General features: G+C 40.5%; 2 protein-coding genes across 4 annotated transcripts in view; both read left to right on the top strand.

Moving 5' to 3' along the window:
- Window positions 1–4,452: 4,452 nt before the first annotated feature.
- Window positions 4,453–8,764, top strand: LOC143139825 (calcitonin gene-related peptide 1). 3 transcript variants are annotated; one of them, XM_076300628.1, is made up of 5 exons: window positions 4,453–4,547; window positions 5,423–5,514; window positions 6,049–6,183; window positions 7,925–8,110; window positions 8,330–8,764. In XM_076300628.1, the coding sequence occupies exons 2-4, from the start codon at window positions 5,429–5,431 to the stop codon at window positions 8,082–8,084; spliced, it is 381 nt and encodes a 126-aa protein (XP_076156743.1). In that variant the 5' UTR covers window positions 4,453–4,547; window positions 5,423–5,428; the 3' UTR covers window positions 8,085–8,110; window positions 8,330–8,764. The 3 variants fall into 3 exon arrangements, with proteins under 3 accessions (XP_076156743.1, XP_076156734.1, XP_076156751.1); XM_076300619.1 differs by having other exon boundaries at window positions 7,922–8,110; XM_076300636.1 differs by lacking the exons at window positions 7,925–8,110; window positions 8,330–8,764 and adding an exon at window positions 6,927–7,534.
- Window positions 8,765–11,322: 2,558 nt separating this feature from the next.
- Window positions 11,323–19,198, top strand: part of insc (INSC spindle orientation adaptor protein) — a 46,132-nt gene continuing 38,256 nt past the window's right edge. The window contains exon 1 of the mRNA XM_076300599.1: window positions 11,323–11,691. The gene's annotated coding sequence lies outside the window, so the exon portion shown is untranslated. The remainder of the gene's footprint in view (window positions 11,692–19,198) is intronic.

Genomic DNA, 19,198 nt, shown 5'->3' with positions numbered 1-19,198 from the left:
AAAGTTACTCTTTATTCTAACTATTAAGCTACTACCAGCCTTAATCATAACTTCAATCAACAATGGCTACAGCAACGTGTCATGTTTTTATGGGCCACCAGTTTTGATAAAATCATTAAATTCATGTTGATGATCATGTAAAAGATAAGAAGGCAACAGTAACTCAATAACCTTGTTACAACAGAGGTATGCAGAGGAGCATCTCTGAACGCACAACACGTCGACCCTTGAAGCAGATGGCCAGCAGCAAGAAGACCACACTGGGTGACACTCCTGTCAGCTAAGAACAGGAAACAATCGAGGCCCATTCGCACAGGCTCACCAAAATGGGTCAATAGAAGATTGAGAAAATGTTGCCTGTACAGTATCAACGGTTCTTGCTGATGGTGGCGGTGGTGAAATGGTGTGGGGGAGATTTGCTAGACCAGTGTTCCCATCTTCTGATTGCTGCTAGCAGGATAATGCGGCATGTCACGAAGCTCGTGTCTCAAACTGGTTTCCTGAACATAACAATGAGTTCACTGTACTCAAATGGCCTCCACATGCATTTTGAGTCATCAGAGGATGCTAACAAAGCAAACGAGTTAAAGTGAAGACAACTTCCTTAAGATGGGCCTAGCCTATGAAACTCAACAGAAGTTGGGGCCCCTATGGAGGGTGGTTCATTTAGGTAATGTCATAGTATTCATTTACAGTATCATAACATAAATCTCTGTGTTTGTGAGAAGCTCTCAGAGAGGTGGTGGACGTGGCCTGACCTGTACTAGCATGAGTGATTCCAATTCCAGGGGACCATCATAGCTACCACTCTGGATCGGGCTAATTTAATCACCAATACCTGGCCATTTTAGCTAAAACTTCATTCAAGTCAACTCAAGTCATCTTAATTTATAATCAATACAACTCTTAGTAAGTATTCAACTTGATCTGCCAACTGATAGGCTGAATGCACATTTCGCACATACAGTGGTAGTGAAAACAATGTACCATACAGTATAAGCAGGAAGTGTCCTCCAAAAGGTTACCTTATCATGTCGGCCAATGCAATCACAAAATATAATCAAGTGCCACTGACACAACAAAACCACATCACACCTTGGCAGCTCAGTCAGATTTGAATTTGAGACAGTTGCTTGTCAATGGTCAAAACATTGTTGTTAGGTGTGTCAATAAGGTCTGTTTCAGTAATCAATTAACCCCATAAAACAGTTAATCCCCAAAAGTCAACTCCACACATTCATACAAACATTTTATTTTATGGAGCCCTTTTCATCTAAATATATAACATTCAAATCCCTTCCCTGGATATTTTGAAGATGGTGGGGGAGGCCACAGTTAAAATAAAATCCAGATACTCTTTTGAGATTTCACTGTTTAAATGCAATGTGGTGTCACTCATTTCCCCCAATGACTATTGAACCATTATTTATCCTTCTGATTTGTATGTCTGGTACACAGCACTACAAACACAGCATTTTATAGCACAAAGGGGCAACATGAACATCTTGCAACCATATATATCTGGAGTGTTCAATGTAACTACCATAAATCAAGCTGAAAACATTTACTGTTTCACTGTTACTCAACTGGATTTGTGTACTGACACTTCTAGCAGTTAACACAATGTGACTGACAGTTCGTTCAGTGATCACAAATATGAACAAGTATGAACCACAATAAATACAGTTAGTCATCTAAATATTATATGTATCGCTATATCCAATATATTATGTACAACTGGCTTTTAAAAGGTGCTAACTTTCCTCCAAATAAAAATAGCTCATAGAGTACAAGAGCTCTCACAAAGAGTGTCTTTAATTCACAGCTTTGCTGAAACGGCAGAAATTGCAGTGAGGTCTGGACCTTAGCCACATTTCATCATGGCATAATATTTTACTTTCTATAAATACTGTACGACCCAGTCCAAGTTCTGGGATTGATCCTGATACGGTTCCAATCCAGGGAGCCAAGTTTTCTTCAAGATACCAGAGCTCGATCACTGTCCTCTCTCTACTTTGAAAAACCTGCAGCATTACCAATTAAGTTCAATGCTGTGTCAAACCATGTCAATTGCACAGCTCTCCTGCTCTGTCAGTGTGATTTCAGTGGGAATGCTAAAGAAACAGACACTGATAGCTTTTCCTCAACAAATGATGTCATGGGAAACCAAACAGAGATCCACGCCCTGCTCTGTGGGCGTCTGATTGATGCTCAAACACTCAAATGATTAAATCTAATTTCCTTAATGTCTGAGGATGCGCCAAGCGAACAGTGCAACTTGAACTAACAAGTTAAACGATGTTGCATTTATTTTTTTTAATGATTGCCTGTCGTCCAGCATTAGTAAGGCAGTCCTTCTCATAGCCCTTTTTTTAGTTCTATGGAGGTACATGTGTTTTGTGTGTGTTTGTTGCCACCCTGCAGGTGAGCAAACATTCATTAAGGACAGGACGCCATATAAGATGGACTCTTTGTTTGCATCCAAATTCAATGAAGCTCTCTCTTACTGTTCTAATCAAATTTGGAAATGGGAAGCCTTTATCCGCAGTGCCTCATTGGTCGCATGCTATATTTATTCTTTATGTTTACTAAGTTCCGCAGTGATCATGAAGTTCACCTATAAAACTTCAAAGTAAACTGATATATAAATACAGGCTACCTCGTTCAAACATAAATGTGCTCACTCTGGTCACCATGAAAAGAATTAAAAAGAATGTTGGGATCAGTGCACTGAACAGAGAGATTCACATTGTTTAAAATGTCAGTCTTATCTTCAAACTTCAGCACAGAAAACAAAATCATTAAGTGTCTACTGTAATAACTTACAGTACAATGGATGAGGCATGGTGTCCTAAGCCAAATATCAGCTTAAAGGTTAACTTATTGATCACAAACATTTGGTCATGACTCATGAGGGAGCATAACTCCAATCTGTTGACTGGCTACAGTGACTGGCTTTTCACATGTGTTTCATCTGGCTTTTCACATGTCTGTTTATCGCACAATGGCCAGATATCACTTTACATTTCAACAGACATTATGGCCACACAAGCAAATCTTGAATTGCTATTTTTAGCTAACACTGGCTAAAACTCCACTGGCTACCCCTAGCAGCCGGCGTGAAATTCAAGTCAGTGATGCTTGCCTACAAAGTGATTGCTGGGTCTGCTCCCACGTATACCTAAATGCTCTCATAAAGGCTTATGTCACCCGTTGTCTTCTATATTCCTCCAAGGATGTTGTCTGGCATTGCTGTGCACTCCTCTCCTAACCCATCTAACAACCCAACACACCTACAGTATATGCACTTACCATGCACTTCCTTATTCTTCCCTCTTTCTTTTTCTAGTACTTTTTCTAGTACTTCTGCACTCAAACTAGTAGTATTTATTGTAGTACTATTTATTGTTATCTAGGGTATCCTTTGCAATGGAGCTTGAATGCATTAATCCCTCATTTTGTAAGTTGCTTAAGATAAAAGTGTCTGCTAAACTATTACATGTAAATGCAAATGTAACACAGACGCCTGCTGCTCAGTAGCAATAAAAAGCTCACAGAGCTCCTCTCTGATGCAGGCCTCAGGCCATAGAACTTGAGCTGTGTAAACATACCTATGTAATATAACATATAAACATAATCTATTAACAGAAATGAAAACAAACAAATATTGGGAAAAATTGTCTAATGCAGACACATGCATTGAATTATGCCAATCGGACCATTCTGAGCTATAAGTACATACATATTTTGACATGGGGGACGCAGAGAGTGAGGGACATCTCAATATGTTCCATCTGTGTAATACAAGCAATTGTCTCCATAAATAACATTAAATTAGTAAATTAAAATCACTCTCTATTTTCAGATACCACACAATTTTAGCATTTCAACCTTAGGCAGCTTCATATTCACTCTAAAATAGCACAATAACACTGTGTATTGAGAAAAGAGTTGGACACTGCTATAAAGGAGTATTGTGTGCATTGTGTTGAGTATTTGAAAAGCATGACATGTGATTATTTGACCAGTAGATGGCTCTGCCAGCAAGTCTGCAGCCTTCATGATTTGTCATCTGAAAATGTATCCTGCTACACATTTTTGGAAGCCCATAAAATATTAATTACCTGGGATAGACATGGTGGCCATTCACTTGATTTGGTCCCATTTAATTAATGACATCAATGTTAATTTAGGTATCAAATGCTCCAACGGAGTGGTGGATTTTGTGAATGGAGCACTTAGTGGCTCCAACATGACGTCATTGCGAAGCCGTAGGACTTATTAGTTTGCCAGAAACCCAGGATGGCTTCACATTGGCTGGCTGGAGTATCTGTGCAGGATGATTGGCTGATGGGATATAATTAAACACCTACACAGTCAATACACAAATCCTAGTGGTGGATATATAGGCTTGTACATTGTGGCTGCATGCAACAGAGTCAAGAGTTGGTCTCCAAGTTGGAAGAAGTCCACTCAGTGTTTCATACAAATTTATCAATTCACCTACGGTGTATATTTTTGTGCAGGAAGACCCAGCAATTTTCAAGGTAAGTTGAGAGGGGTTTTTTTACGGTTGTTGACAGGATGCACTCAGTGTGACTGGGGAAAGGCAAAGTCTGTTCTGACAGTATCTTTTAGCTCCGATTCAGATGGGAAATGGGACCAGCCTCAGGACAGCAGTGGTGATGAGATGGCTTTAATTGGATTGAGGAGTGGACAGAGGGGTCAGAGCTGGCGGCCAGCTTGTGCTGTGTGGCTGAGATGAACAGGAGAGCGGGAGAGGGAGAGGAGTTTGCGTGTGGAGGCTTTCTGAAGGAGACATAGAGTGATTATCTCCCTTGGCTGTCCATGGGAGTGTGGTGGCAGCTCATTACACTAATGCACTTGGTCTCAGGGGAGGGGAGGGGGGTTGTTGTTGTCATTGGGGTGGTGGGGCTCGCTGGACCCCCGATCCATTCAGCCCTGGTGCTCTCATGGACTATCCCATCTACAAATCCCATTGCTGTTATTAACTATGGGCTGCAGATGTTGTTGTGGAGACTCAAACTGTTTAAAGGCTGGTGTGGTGTGTGTATGTGTGTGTGTGCGCATGCCTGCGTGTGTGTGACAGGAAGAGACAGAGATAGAGATATCTGCACTAGGGGACAGTTAATAGCTGACTTGCTGTGGTTTATTTAATTTAAGATGAATTGATCATTTCTCGCTGGCCCAGGTTTGCTATTTACCTACAACTTCTGTTTGATTGTCTTATTTTACTGCTATTCTTTAGGGGCACATCAATAGTCAGTTTAGGTCTTGACTGTGAGTCCATATATATATATATATATATATATATATATATATATATATACAAATTTTCTGTTGGTTACAATTTTACAAACTGACACTGTTTATATTATTTCTGACATTTTCTTTGCTGTAGGAAACCATGTTTATGTTGAAGATCTCTGCCTTTCTTGTTGCTTATGCCCTGGTTATTTGCCAGATGTACAGCTCCCAAGCAGCTCCTGCCAGGTGAGATATACTGTACCTGCAGTTCTGAAGCCAGAGAGGCCACTTAGTACAACTCAGATGAATGTGGGAAAGAATGTGACACCTATGTTGAGCTAGGTTAATCCACTGAATCAATTTACCAACCTCTCTGATGGACAAAGTAATGCCTGCGTTAATCTAATAAAAGAGTTGCAATTAACAGATTATAAAAAAAATCTATTTGGTTCCAAATCCATGTCAAGTAGAACTATCATGCAAAGCGTGGAAAAAAGGTCACCCCTGCATTCACATATCATAAGCACACACACACACACACACACACACACACACACACACTCATAAAATCTATATATTCCACTCAAACCCCTCCCAGCCTTTTAGGGTGAGTACCCAAAGCATATTCTGTTTTGGCCAGCTTCCCTTCCCCAGTGCAGATGTAATTGCTTTCTTGCCTGTGTGCCATCAGACATCCTTACATTGTTTCAAGAACTCATGGGTTGCCATTTTGTCACTGGTCTGCCCTGGTCTCTGACTGCTATGGATTCCTCTTTGCAGACCTGGTTTAGAGTCTCTGACAGAGCGGGTCACGCTGACAGACTATGAAGCACGGCGGTTACTAAACGCCATTGTCAATGAGTTTGTGCAGATGACAGCAGAGGAGCTGGAACAGCAAGTGAATGAAGGAAATAGGTACATATCTACATAATATCTTTTTGCCATTTTCCCTCCTAATGTATACATTTTGCCACGTAAAATAGAAGGTTCATTTTATACTATATGAGAAAAACACTCACTTTAAATGAATTGGATCAATAATACAGCTCCCTTTAGCGCTGCTGAGCAGTGTTTCCTGTCCCTAATTTTGAGACCTGAGGTATGTGCTCTGCTACAGTAGTCGGTGAATTTTTTCACTTCCTCTGAAAAGAGTTTAAATTAAAAACACAAATTCTTTTTCATTCTCTTTTGTGCTTCGCATGATGATTTTTTTTAGTCCAAGACCAATTTGCAAGAACCCGCTTGCCTGTCTGATGACATAGCAAACCTTGAATGATTTACTATAATAAAGCATGATTTTCTTTTTCTGACCATGTTATGATTTGCATGGTATCAGGAAAATTTGCATTTGCAAATGTTAAATTAATTTGGGAAATGAAGGTGGAATGCAAGAGCATGTGATAATTTACAGAAAAGCATGAATAATACATTTAGCCATTCAAAACTTTTATCTTCAAAATAAGTTGGTAGTACACGGAATGCATTTCTGTTCCTGTTTGGAATGCATGAGAGCAGGGGAATGATGACGATGAAGATGGTGGTGGTGGTATGATGTGGTGCAGGGGTGTAGTGTGTGGGGGTGGCGGGTGTAGTTGGCATGATTCCCGCATGCTTCTCAGTCCTGTGAGCCTGTCTCTGCATGTTGTCTCTCCCCACAGCTGGGACAGACCCCTGTCCAAGCGCTGCTCCAATCTCAGCACCTGCGCACTGGGCAAACTGTCCCAGGAGCTGCACAAAATACAATCGTACCCTCGCACGGACGTGGGCGCCGGCACCCCCGGCAAGAAACGCAGCCTACCCGACAGCAACCATTACGCCAGCAACCTGGAGCTGGATGCCATCTAACCCCTCTCCCCCCACCCCCCTGCCTATCCCCCTGTGTGTTCGTTCCTTACTCAGTGGTCTTGGTGCATGTGGATACTGCCTGCTTGGTTGACTTCAGAGAAATCCCCCTCTTTCAATTCAGAGTCATTCTCTACAGATCCCTTTGATTCTCTTTTTTTTTTGTTTGGACAGCAAAAAATGTGCAAAATTATTTAGAATGTTTCTTTATCTTTATCTCAGAGAATCATATTTTTTTTCTAGATGTAATTAATTTTCAAGTGAATATTAAATTCCCTCCTTGGATGCCGTGGTTAAAGACATCATCAATTAAATGCAGCAGTCATAGTCTAATTAAACAAAAACGATGGTTCTTTCATGTGTTTTTTATTTGTTTAATAAACTTATTTTTATATCAGGAAGCTTTTTTTGTTTTTTATTTCTATGTTTAACAAAAACCTAAAGTAGCTCATTTACTGTAAATTAAACAAAAAGGTAATTCTGAAATACACACACACAATGAACATAAACATCACCAGAGGTAAGATGCTTAACAAAATGAAATTACAAGTTATTTCATTGAACACTGCATTAATCAATCATACATATTTGTAAATGAATATATGTTTTAATGCTGTTCACACTTTATACTGTAAATTCACAAGTGCAGTATGGCTATATTTGTTTTGTATGTGTATGTGTGAGCTGGGGGAGTGAGAGAAACACCTAATGCATGAGACGGTGTCAGCGTGTGTGTGAGTGTGCATGTATGTGATCAGGTTGAGTGACGTGTGAATGGCACCTGTTTAACATGTCCCTGTGTCTCCTAAAGCAGCGTTACAGCACAGAAGCGAGCGTGCAACACTGCCACCTGCGTGACTCACCGCCTGGCGGACTTCCTAAGCAGGTCGGGGGGCATCACCAGCAGCAGTTTTGTCCCCACCAACGTGGGCGCCCATGCGTTCGGCCGACGGAGGAGACACATCCAGATGTGAACATTCCACCAGCCTTCAGGGAAAGGGTGAATAGGTCTCCCTGTGCTTCTGCCTTTGCATGTATGCAATCTAGTGAGATGGATCATTGGGTTGTCACCTAACTCTCAGCTGGAACAGTTGGGACTTTTGTAGGCATTATGATACCTACTCAGCATAGATGAGTAATGTCTCTTGATGTCACTACAGCCCACTCCATTCAGGGGGCTCCACATTAACCACTCTATTCCCCTCCTCTTCTACCGCAGAGGTTGACCCTTCTCAACAAGATGACATCATGTCCAATCTAGGCAGAAAAAAAAATATGACAGCCACCACATTCATCCTCCCCGTCAACAGAAGAGCGGCTCCCAGGCCACGACATGACTCTCATATGCTCTCTTGATGTTATAACTCTCCCATTTTGCTTTTGGCAATCATGCAAAAAGACGAAAAAAAACATTACTTTTGCTATGTACATCAGACGACTACCCCCACCCCCCTTCAAAACAATGGAGGAAAATATATCTTATTTTTTGATATGACATTGATTTTCAATAAAATAGAAAAGCAGTGTTTATTTCCTTTCTTCGGCATAGAGTACTTATGTATCATACCCCCCCACCCCTCTCTCCATGTCCCAGCAGTGCTGCCATACCTCGGGGACAACATTAAAGTTCAGCCTATCCAAGGCTCCCTCTCGATGGCTGTGTCTTGTGCCTTGATGTAAAACATTTACATGACATGATTGTACAGTCTGTTCCTGTACTTTGAAGACAGAAGACGAGACATTCAAGATATTAATATTGTAATGACTGTGAATTTCAGCAAGATTAAAACGTATTTTAGATACATTTGGGTCGGGGTACATGTGTTGTTCTTGAGATTTAAGACAAAGTGTATTTCTTTCTATAGTTTGCAAACACCACTGGTGCACTGCCATAGTGCAATAGTTCACACCTTATCATGCAGTAAATCTCTTGCAAAAAAGATGGTGTTGGAGGGAATATGAATCTAAATGGAAATAATAAATTCTAATGTAAGGTATAGATTTCTAATGAAGCATTCAGCATGAATGTATTAGAAATGCTAAATGATACAATTTAGGGAAATAAATTCTAGAAGCAGTTATAATTTCTATTCTCTCCAGATTCTTTCACAGATTTATAATGTGTCTGATATACTGTACACATCCTGTAGGCTATCACATCTTAGCTGCGTGTTCAGCTTTTAACAGAATGGTAAAATTGTATTGTAGTTCTGACTGAGACTGAGAGCATTTTGTGGTCTGTGAGATATACAACCAGGTCTAAATGTCATTATGATTAGGCAATTCAGTTTGAAATAAATGAGCCCAAAGACAAGACCACATTTTACACCAATTACTGAATTGATTCAGGAAGCATACTCCTGTTATTACAGACTAATTAGTTTGATTTTTTCCACTACTGGATATTGATAAAATGTCACATTTACACCACTATGGTGTGTTTCAGATTGAATCCATTGAAAAACAGAACTATATAATGTCTGCTAGAGAGCCAAGATAACTTTTTTATTACTTTACCGTGGAAATATGGGCTGGCCGTCATACAGTCATCCTCCAACAGGGGGCATTTGTGAGTTCCTCAGAACACCAATCCTAGGATCTAGAGAAGACCTTGTTTACATAACAACCTGGGTACTAGATGTTTTAACTCTGTAACTCTAAATTTAGTAAGTACTGTAAGTGCACCATTTAGGTTAATGAACACTTTTGCATCTGAATGAATTTGCAGCTTAACAGAATTGTATGGACAATTGGACATCTAAAAATTGATGTGCAAGTCAACTGTGAAAAAGAGGAACCCAAGACTGGGTAATCCCTCACAGTCAGGAGGACAGGCAGTAAAACAATGAACAAAGCTGAACAAAGCCAACAAATCCCTCTAGGCACAAGTGACATGGTTCTTATTAAAGCTGCCAAAATGGTCTTGAAATGTGACTAAATCACTACTGAATCGAAGCAAGTTTCAACATATTCAGAGGCATAACGCTCCTGCCTGAGGAGGACGGCTAAATGATAAGGTTGATCTCAACCACTGTGAAATCAACTGTTATTAAGAAACACAGTGTTTGGGCTAGGCCTCAGAGTGCTGATATTACTGTGGATCTCTCTCTCCATCTTCATCTAGATCTTTTCAGTCCATGCAAACCTTTACCCTAACTTCCTCCTCTTCTGTGTGTTGTTTGTCCCCCATTGGACTACATCGGTTATGCAGCCTATAACACTTTTTGACTCATATGGAAACTTTTCCTGCAAGATGGAAAACCTCTCCATATTTTGATAATTGTGGGAGACTGGAAGTCATGGGCTTGTTTTGGTTGGTTTGTGTGTCTCTCTCTCCCTTTGCAATGTGCTCTCTTTGCCAGCAAGGGAAAAAACCAGCCTTAATGGTGAACAGCTGGGAGATATTTGGTCATTTCAGCTGAAAATAAGATGGTGGTGCGCTAGAAGCTTACTTTCCCATTCAGGACCTTCAGTTACCCTTTTACTTTTAGCTATCCTATAATCTGCAAATGTAAAGACATACAAGACAGTGTTATGTGACTTTATGAAAACATTTAACTACAGTATACACCAAACGAAAAACATAATCTCCTTAATCTAAATTATCGGTGTAAAGGAAACTCTCAAAAATGCTTCTGTGATGTGAATACTGAGACTGGAAATATTGAGGAGTAGGCCTACTAAGGATCTTACAAGGCTTTAAAAAAGTCAAAACATTTTGCTGGCAGTGGTCGCGTTATGTCCCAGTAACTTAAATCCTCGTAGCACGTGCTTTTTTCTTTGTATATACATAAATATACTTACTGTTTGCTTTTTAAAAATCCTGTAAGCCTTCAAGGAGATTTCTTACCCATTCCTAACACTGAGGTGAAATGAGAAGCTTTGAAAGTTTCCCTGTCAGGATCCAGGAATAACATACACTCAGACAACATCCTTCCCATAGCTCTCCTGTGACTTCTACGCAAAGGTAAACACGCTCTTTTGCCGTGTCAGAAATATGATTTCATTCTGCTGTGGTGGCGATTCTGACATATGGCTTTCTGTTCCCCCATCAGCATGCTCTCACCTCCCCCCAGTTCTCCCTCACTCTCCTCCCCCCTGGCCCACATCTGGACCCCAGTGCCTTATTTATTTATGTGGTCTGTCTTGCTTTTGTGGGACTTTTAAAACGTTCTCTACCTAGTTCTTCTGGCACTCAGGCTAGGAACTGATGAGGTCTACAATTACATTTTACCATAACTGGTCACTGTGTAATTACATGCTTGACCACAGAATCTCTCCAAAAGTACAGCCCTACTCCTCAAATGGCAGACAGAAATAAGAATAGTTTCATGTCTGTTTGGACTGTAGCCCAGCTGAAACTATGCTCAGCTGCCTGTCTGACAGAAAGAGAGAGAGAGAGAGAGAGGGTTGGGAGCTTTACCTCCAAAAGGAAAATTCTGAGGACACTCTAGTCTCGGAACAGTAACTAGAGTGAGCTTCAGAGCCTTCATTTGTGATCACTGGAGAGGAGACGTTACTTTGTTGACGATGAACACCCGTGGGAATGCATCGAGTTTGTGACGCTTCGTAAAAGCTGGGGTAGGTCAAGTAAATACTCTTGCTATTTACAGTCTGGAGGACATCTGGCTCTTTTTTTCTGGCTTCTTGAAAGACCTCTGGTCACGTAAGTTTGCAGTTTTGAAGTCAGAGCCCAGGCATGGAAACTTAGCGAGTTTACAATGGAAGCTGTCAGGTGCCTCTGACTGCCACACCACTGCATCCACAGAAAAGACGTGGCTGTCACTACAGGCATGAGTGCCTTAGTGGCATTTGGACAACACCATATTGATTCTAAAATAAGTCAGGCTGCCAAACTACTGGGAAGGCTTAAGAAGATCATATCAATGTAAAATTATTTTCTATGCATGACATTTTTAAGCTGCTTCATAAAAATAATTTTACAGAATGGGGAGTGGCAACTTTCATTCACTCAATAAGAAAGGACTATTCCCTTTTCATCCCACTAGGACATTCAAATACAGTTTTTAGATAGTTTATCAGATTTCACAATGCTTTCCAAACTTAGACACAAAAATTCAGTTTGTTTAAACTTTTTCCTAAGAATAGATGTATGCTCGGGGTGTGTTTGGTTAGCTAATGACTGACAGCAGCTCAGCCAGGCAGTGATTGAAGAGCTTCCACCACTAATGATAGATCTCTAGATTAGCTCGTTTCACTGAAGGCTCCCCTTTCTCACTATTAGCGCCCTTACTGCATGCCTCCCCTCACCAGAATTCATCTAAATAGAAAGCAAAATAAGGAGATCTGGTTACACTTCTGTGCCCTCACAGAAAAGGGCCTTTGTATTTCTTTCAGTCAAGTCCGCACATCTAACCGCGAAGGCAATTTTTTTGCCTGCCTTCTCTTTGAGATGTGCATATAATTGAGGAGGCCATTTGTCTATGAAAATGGACCCCAAATGATGTTACTGCTGCTGATTGTACTGAAAATGCTGATTTATTGCTGTAAGCATGTCTATTCATTTCTGAGCATCTTTTGTGTGTGGTAAATGTGAAGGTTCACTCTTCAGACTGAACTCCAATGAAAAACATGGTTGAGGCAGGATGCCACTTATTGGAACCATACAAAATGGAAATACCCTGCTGGAATCAGAATGTCACTTCATTAGACTCGTATTACAATGTGATGGGTTCCTCTCACTCTGCCTTTCTACTGACACTCTAGACTTTTTGGCAGAACACAACGCAACTGATCATGTGGAAATGTTCTATGGGTAGAGCATGAATAAGAAAGTATTCTTTTCTTTAAAGTTTCAAAGTTTCATATTACAAACTTGAATCATATAATAAACATTTTCCTATTCAGACAGTGTGGTTTGACAGACAAGTTTGTCCTCACTTGTGCCCTAATTTGAAGCTTGTTCAAGACTATTTTAACATTCACTGTTCCAATGAAAAGCCACTGGGCCTAATGGGCAGTAGGACAACAAAATTCTGAGGTCAGGCTAACTTTTCATGCTGAATATGTTTATACAGCCATCATTTATAACAAGGAAATCCAGCTCCCTTCCTATAGTGCTATAGTGTTACAGGTTCAAAGGATGCCAAAGTAGCAACACTAAATTACCCTTAACCTGTTGTTTGTTTTTCATATCCTGGGTCAGCCAAAAGTCGAAGACCAGTGTTTCTCTGTATCAGTGTAACTCAAGAGGAGCAGGGAGGTCATGCCTTTTTTCTGGCCTAGTCCAGGCCGCAATCAGACAGTGTGTCCATTCTGTCCCTGGGCTTCCAGCTGGAACCGGCAATGTTTTTCTCTAGCAGAGGCTGAAATAAATTTTCTACAGCTGTTTATGTGCTCATGGTTGACTTGACCCTAGGGGTATATTGATGAGGGTAGGTCTAATATTGTATTCATACTTCACAGGTCTGACAAATTGGAACATGTTAGCATGTCAGACAGCATTATTAGTAAATTAACATTATACTAAAATATTCAACAATTCTAGTTTAGAAGTGAAATAGTGTTGAACATGAGAGGAGCAGTGGCTGACAGTCTAATGTGTGTAGAGAGAATGTTAAAGAAGAGTATAACAGAAAGGTTGTGGCACAACTGTAGGCATTGTAGTTGGTTTTCACTAACTATTGGCATTGTAGTACTATGTAGAAGAGTATGAAAGATAGAACTTGTCTCCTTATTTGAGTAGCCTAGGGAATTGTGTTGATATGTGGGTATAATGTATGTGTCATGCTACACATTGTGTAAACCTCACTCCCGATGCCTTAAGAGATGTATTACGCTAGAACAAATGGGGTTTAGCTCACTTGCTAGTGCACTCCACTATCAATCCTAGGTGCTGCAAGTTGCAGGTTCGAGTCTGGGCGAGTGCAGGGCTGAGCTGCGCGGTCGACACAGTGCAGGTTACATTGGTGCTGGGACCCGGATGGGAGTAAGGTTTGGGGGGGTTAGTGTAACGGTAGCCAGCTGGTACGTAGCTATGCAGAATGCATAGTGATGCATGCAATGTGATTGTGTTAACCTCACTCCCGATGCCTTAAGAGACGTGCTAGCAAGAGATGCTAGTCTATGGGTTGTAACTCACTTGCTAGCTAGCGCTGCAAGTTGTGGGTTCGAGTGCAGGGCTGAGCCGCACTAGCCTGTGCATGCCCACCAAGATCTCATTTCAGGGAGATACGTCTGGAACACCATAATTTACTAATGTTTCCTTTAGTTGGCAGATAACCTGCTCAATCAGTGATGAGAGTGGATGACGTTATAGTTTTGAAATCGAAAGTGGCTGTTGTAAACGATAGTAGCAACGCCTGCAAACATCAAAAACTGCAGTCGGAAGAATCTGTACATTTATTTACAGCAAAGGTAGGCCCACATAAATTGTTTCCTGACTGCCGATGCTGGTTATTGTCAGTTTGTAAAATTTAGGCGAAGTAGGAAGTAACATAGGAATCCCTTAATAGTGATTGGTTAGGCTGGACCAATGATGTCTACATCCGTTACCATGCTAGTGTTGGAAAGGTTTCCCAATCGTGAGTGTCCAGACTCTATTCACGAAGTGAATGAGCTTAGCTTTAACCAGGCTAGAGAGGTGCAGTCAACACAACACTACATAAGGTAAATGTTATACACTGACAATGCATCTGTTGTGATGTGGAGTAATGCCAAAGTAATGAATAGTGGTCCTTTTACTTTCCACAGAGAGTAAATAAGTAAAGTGAAACATTACTTGTTTAAAAGTAATACAGTAGGTACAGTGTACTTTTTAGAGAAAGGACTCAAACACTGAGGGCCAGATGTACTAACGCTTTTGCGCCCACTTCAGGCGTATTTGTTTCGCAACGTGCGTGTAAAATCATTGCGAGGTATGTACAAACAGGCCGCAATGATGTAAAAGCGCAAACTGCCTGTCGCGGGAACTGAAAGTGGCAGATTGCGATTGTCATGTCATGCATATGCATTCATGGGAGGATCCAGGGGAAAGTGGGAGTTTAGCGTAAAAAGATGGGAGGGGAAGAGTAAAGAGCGCTTAATTATGTATTCCGCGGTATGTACAAACACTCTAAAAAACATTGGGTTAAAAACAACCCAATTTCAACCCATCCACTGGGTAAATAGTGGTCGAGCCCAGCACTGAGTTATATTAGCCCCGAAAATTGGGTTGTTCGGTTAACCCAATGAGTTGGGTTGATAGTCTAACCCAAACATTGGGTTATCGTAACAAAACTGTTAGGTTAAACCTACATAATTGTTGGGTAGGCTATTTTATACAACCCAGGATTTATATTATTTTCACTGTCATCTCTGGGTTATGCTGACCTAATTTATGGGTTATTCTAAGTATCTTATTTTTCTCCTTAATCCAATCACTATTAATTGATAATAATTCAAATAAATGTTTGCAAATCATTAATGTTACAATATAATGTTTTAAAATCCATCCAATGGGCAACAATAGCCATGCAATGAAATAATACAGTTCGACATTTATTTATTTGGCAGTTTATTTTTTGAACAGATAGGAAAAAGCTTGTGATACTTCCATGAAGGCAGGCAGATTCCACCGTCCGTTTTGGGGATCACCCCTGTGAATCAAAGAAAAAAAAAAAGAGTGCATTAATCACTGTTATTTACAGAACTTTATATCAAGATTTTCATGAACCATTATCATTGAATGACGTTGACAAACATTAAAAATCCACCAGGAGACAAAATATTAGCGCAACACACTTGGAAACCATGACCACCTGTGCAGTTATAATAACTTGTAGCTTCTAGTTCTAGATGCTAACGTTATCTAAATGACTGTCTGATAGTGCTACTACAACCAGAGCCCGTCTTCTCTGCTACAACCAAAAACACCCAGTAACGTTAAGTTACATGGCTATGATATGAAGCTACCCTGAATAAATTAATAAGATGTTGTTTGCCATTATTATTACCGTATGTGTGGCTTGTGAAGAGACTAACATTACCTTCAACTGTGTTGGCTAATATTAGCTGACAAACGTTAGCTGCAACCATAGTCTAGGCTACAACCACCATGAAGCATATTTAATTAGCATTGATGCTAGCTATATGGTCTGCTAATGTCAACCAGCTTGGTATGCTCATTTTAGTTCGTTGTAAAAGTTCGTTTTGTTTCTGTCAGCAGTTCATACCCAGTGAACAAAGAACTATGTTTTTATGAGTCTGTCTTTGTGTATATTTAACATGAACAGTAATTGTAAGTTAATGTTAGCTAACGTTAGTTAGCATGAATGACACAATTGTTAACCTGTTTGAGGCTGAACGAAATTGGCAGGCAGAATATCCATTCATATCATGAAGGGTAGCTTCTACATCTCTGGGTGGACTTTTAAAATCAGTCTGGATAAAACATTTTAAAAAAAGTTAAAGATACATACCTTACGAAATCGCCTGATTTCCATTGCATGCTGACAGCTGGTGGACTGGACGGTTGGAAGAATAACGATGTTTTTTCGAACTCTCAAATAACTATGCAGCTGTGTTAAAGTCACCCAGGTGCTGGGTAGTGTACTCCACGTCAGGTGGGAGAGAGGAGGGGCGCTGTCCTAAACTATCAACCCAACAAGCTGGGTTACAGAAAATAACCCAACATGAGTAAAAACAACCCCACAAAATGCCCTGACAGCCTCAACCCAACGTTTGGGTTGAGAAAATAACCCAGTATTTTTTAGTGTGAAGACTGCTCCTGAAAGCGCACGTCTATTCTGCGCCTAAATACTTGCACCTTGTAAAAGCAGGTGTTAATCCAAATTGAAGTTCAATGCTTCAATAAGAGAACCTTTCAAAGACAACAGAATCGCTATTTAGAGCACCAGTTTTGCAAGTCTTTGTAGGCTACTATCAAAAGCAACATTAACTTTCGTTGGCCTTTCGAATGTCTTACTTTCACCTTCACGTCATTCACTTAAACTTTCCTACTTGCTAGATTTGACCAATTTTCCATAGCCTACGTTCACAAGTAGCTTGAGTAGAACTACTGATCTTCATTATCTCCCTGCTCGTTGACATCTTATCATCTATGGTATTATTTCATGATCGCTAAACGTTTGATTCTTTTTAATGTTGTCATCAGTTAACTTAATTCAACTGCGCTTGTAGGCTCTGCCATTCAGTTGTGGACGTTCGTAAATTGCGTTTATGGGCGGAGAGAGGCAGAGAAAGGCGCAGTTTACACCAAGGATTGAACGATTGATAAATACGACGGAAACTTGGGTCTGTCAGCGTTCGCAGTCTGCGGTTTGTCCATGGCGCTGATAACGTTACGTTCGCAAATGTACGTACATCTGGCCCTGAATGTTCTCATTTTCTATGGCCAACATGATTGGATATAGGGGACAAGTCAGCCTGTCCTGATGCCTATGTTGTGACAATGTTCCAATTGGTGACGCCATGTAGATTCCTGTCAAACCATACAAATACCCAATTATTTTATTCAATACTTGCAAAAGAGCGTCATTACATGCTTTAAATTATTTATAAACATTTGCAGCAGAAGTTTTAGAATGTTTTGATTTGTTTAACTAAATGCCAATGTACACTAGAATTGTTTTGAGGTGTTTTTCAGCTGCCTGTCTGATGAGACAGAATTCCATCATTTGCTTGGTTTTAGGACAAAATGTGCTTAACACACTGGCAAACAAATTTATTTGTTTTCAGGATGAGATGTCTGAAAATAAGTCCAACTCTTCTTAAATTAAGTCAAATGATTTTATGAAAAAATGCTGGGTAAGTCTCTCAAAGCAGTTTTTGCAGTGAGTACTGTATGCATTCCATCCGTCAAAAGGAGAGGAGAACATATTGTTACACATTATTATGTCATGTCAGAGACGGAGGCAGTGCAAATTGATTAATTTACGCTTCGTTCATGCTTGCGGTGTATATTCTACTTTATCAAGGGTGTCACAGATTTGGTATTATTCCTCATTGCTTTCTCCTATAACCTCTCTAAAGTTTGGGAACTACATTTAATCCTACAATGCTGTGCAATTTTCTGATTGACAACCGTAAGGAATCCTAAAAGTAGGAGTGAGTGTTGCTCAATGTTACATTGAGGTACCCCAAACGTTAATCATTTACATTGAAGACTTCCTGAGGTTTCTGAATAGAGTGGGGATTCAGAATTTCACTTTTGAATAACTCAGAAATGAGTATGGTTCATGTTAGGATTGTTCCTTAGGGGGCCTTGACCCTCTCCCAGGTCCTCCATGCCTACTCTTCTTTTCCCTTGTTTGCTTGACCCTCAAGACCTCACTTTCCCTCTGTCTCCACCTCCCCCATGGCCCCTTGAGAACTTTTAGCAACAACAGTCTTACAGATTATATTTATATCTAAACAAATGGCTCACACATGCTTTTATGAACTAATAAGGCTACACACTATAATAGCGCATACCCTCAAAAAGGGACCGCAGAAAGATGGGCAATGTGGGCAATGTGTTCAATCTTCAGGGCCCATTTTCTCTAAGAAACCCATCAGCAACTTCACAGGAAACATGGACTTATCTTAAAGTCTACGTCTTGTCCCAGACCTAGAAAAATATTGAAGTGGGAACACCTACCACATTCTTGAGCACAGCTGAAGTGCTGCCTGGGTTCCCTGGTATGCCGAGAGGGTCCAGATCTGGGCGCTGATCTCAGATCTGGACCCCAAACACTCCCCTTTAATACCAACCAGCTGTGGATGTTGAATGCACATGAGTCACTGCTTCCAACTCCCTCTACCCTATTCTCCTAACCCCTTTCTTCATATCCATACCCTCAAACATCAAAGACACTGGCCTTTGCTCTAACCCTGGTTCTTCACTTAGTGCTGAACAATAGCATGATGTTCCTCAAAGGACAGTTCTAAACCTGTCTGGTGGAACAGATTTATGTGATGAGAAGGGCACCCGTTTGCATTAGAGGTGACAGTGGTATGAGAGAGGAATGAACTGTAGGTAGTAAATTCTCGCACACAGGAAGTGGGGGTCTTGAAAAAAGTTGATACAATATCAGAACAAAGAGATGAGATAACCACAACATAAATTGGCACTGACCCTGAGATTTTA

The sequence above is a fragment of the Alosa pseudoharengus genome, unplaced genomic scaffold (assembly GCF_046254945.1).
Source record: "Alosa pseudoharengus isolate Yale_2024_CS ecotype anadromous, Long Island Sound unplaced genomic scaffold, YU_APseudo_1.1 YU_APseudo_1.1_scf_10, whole genome shotgun sequence".
In the NCBI taxonomy this organism is placed as follows: Eukaryota; Metazoa; Chordata; class Actinopteri; order Clupeiformes; family Clupeidae; genus Alosa; species Alosa pseudoharengus.
Note: the sequence above shows the minus strand (reverse complement) of the source record. Positions and strands in the feature narration are given on the sequence as shown.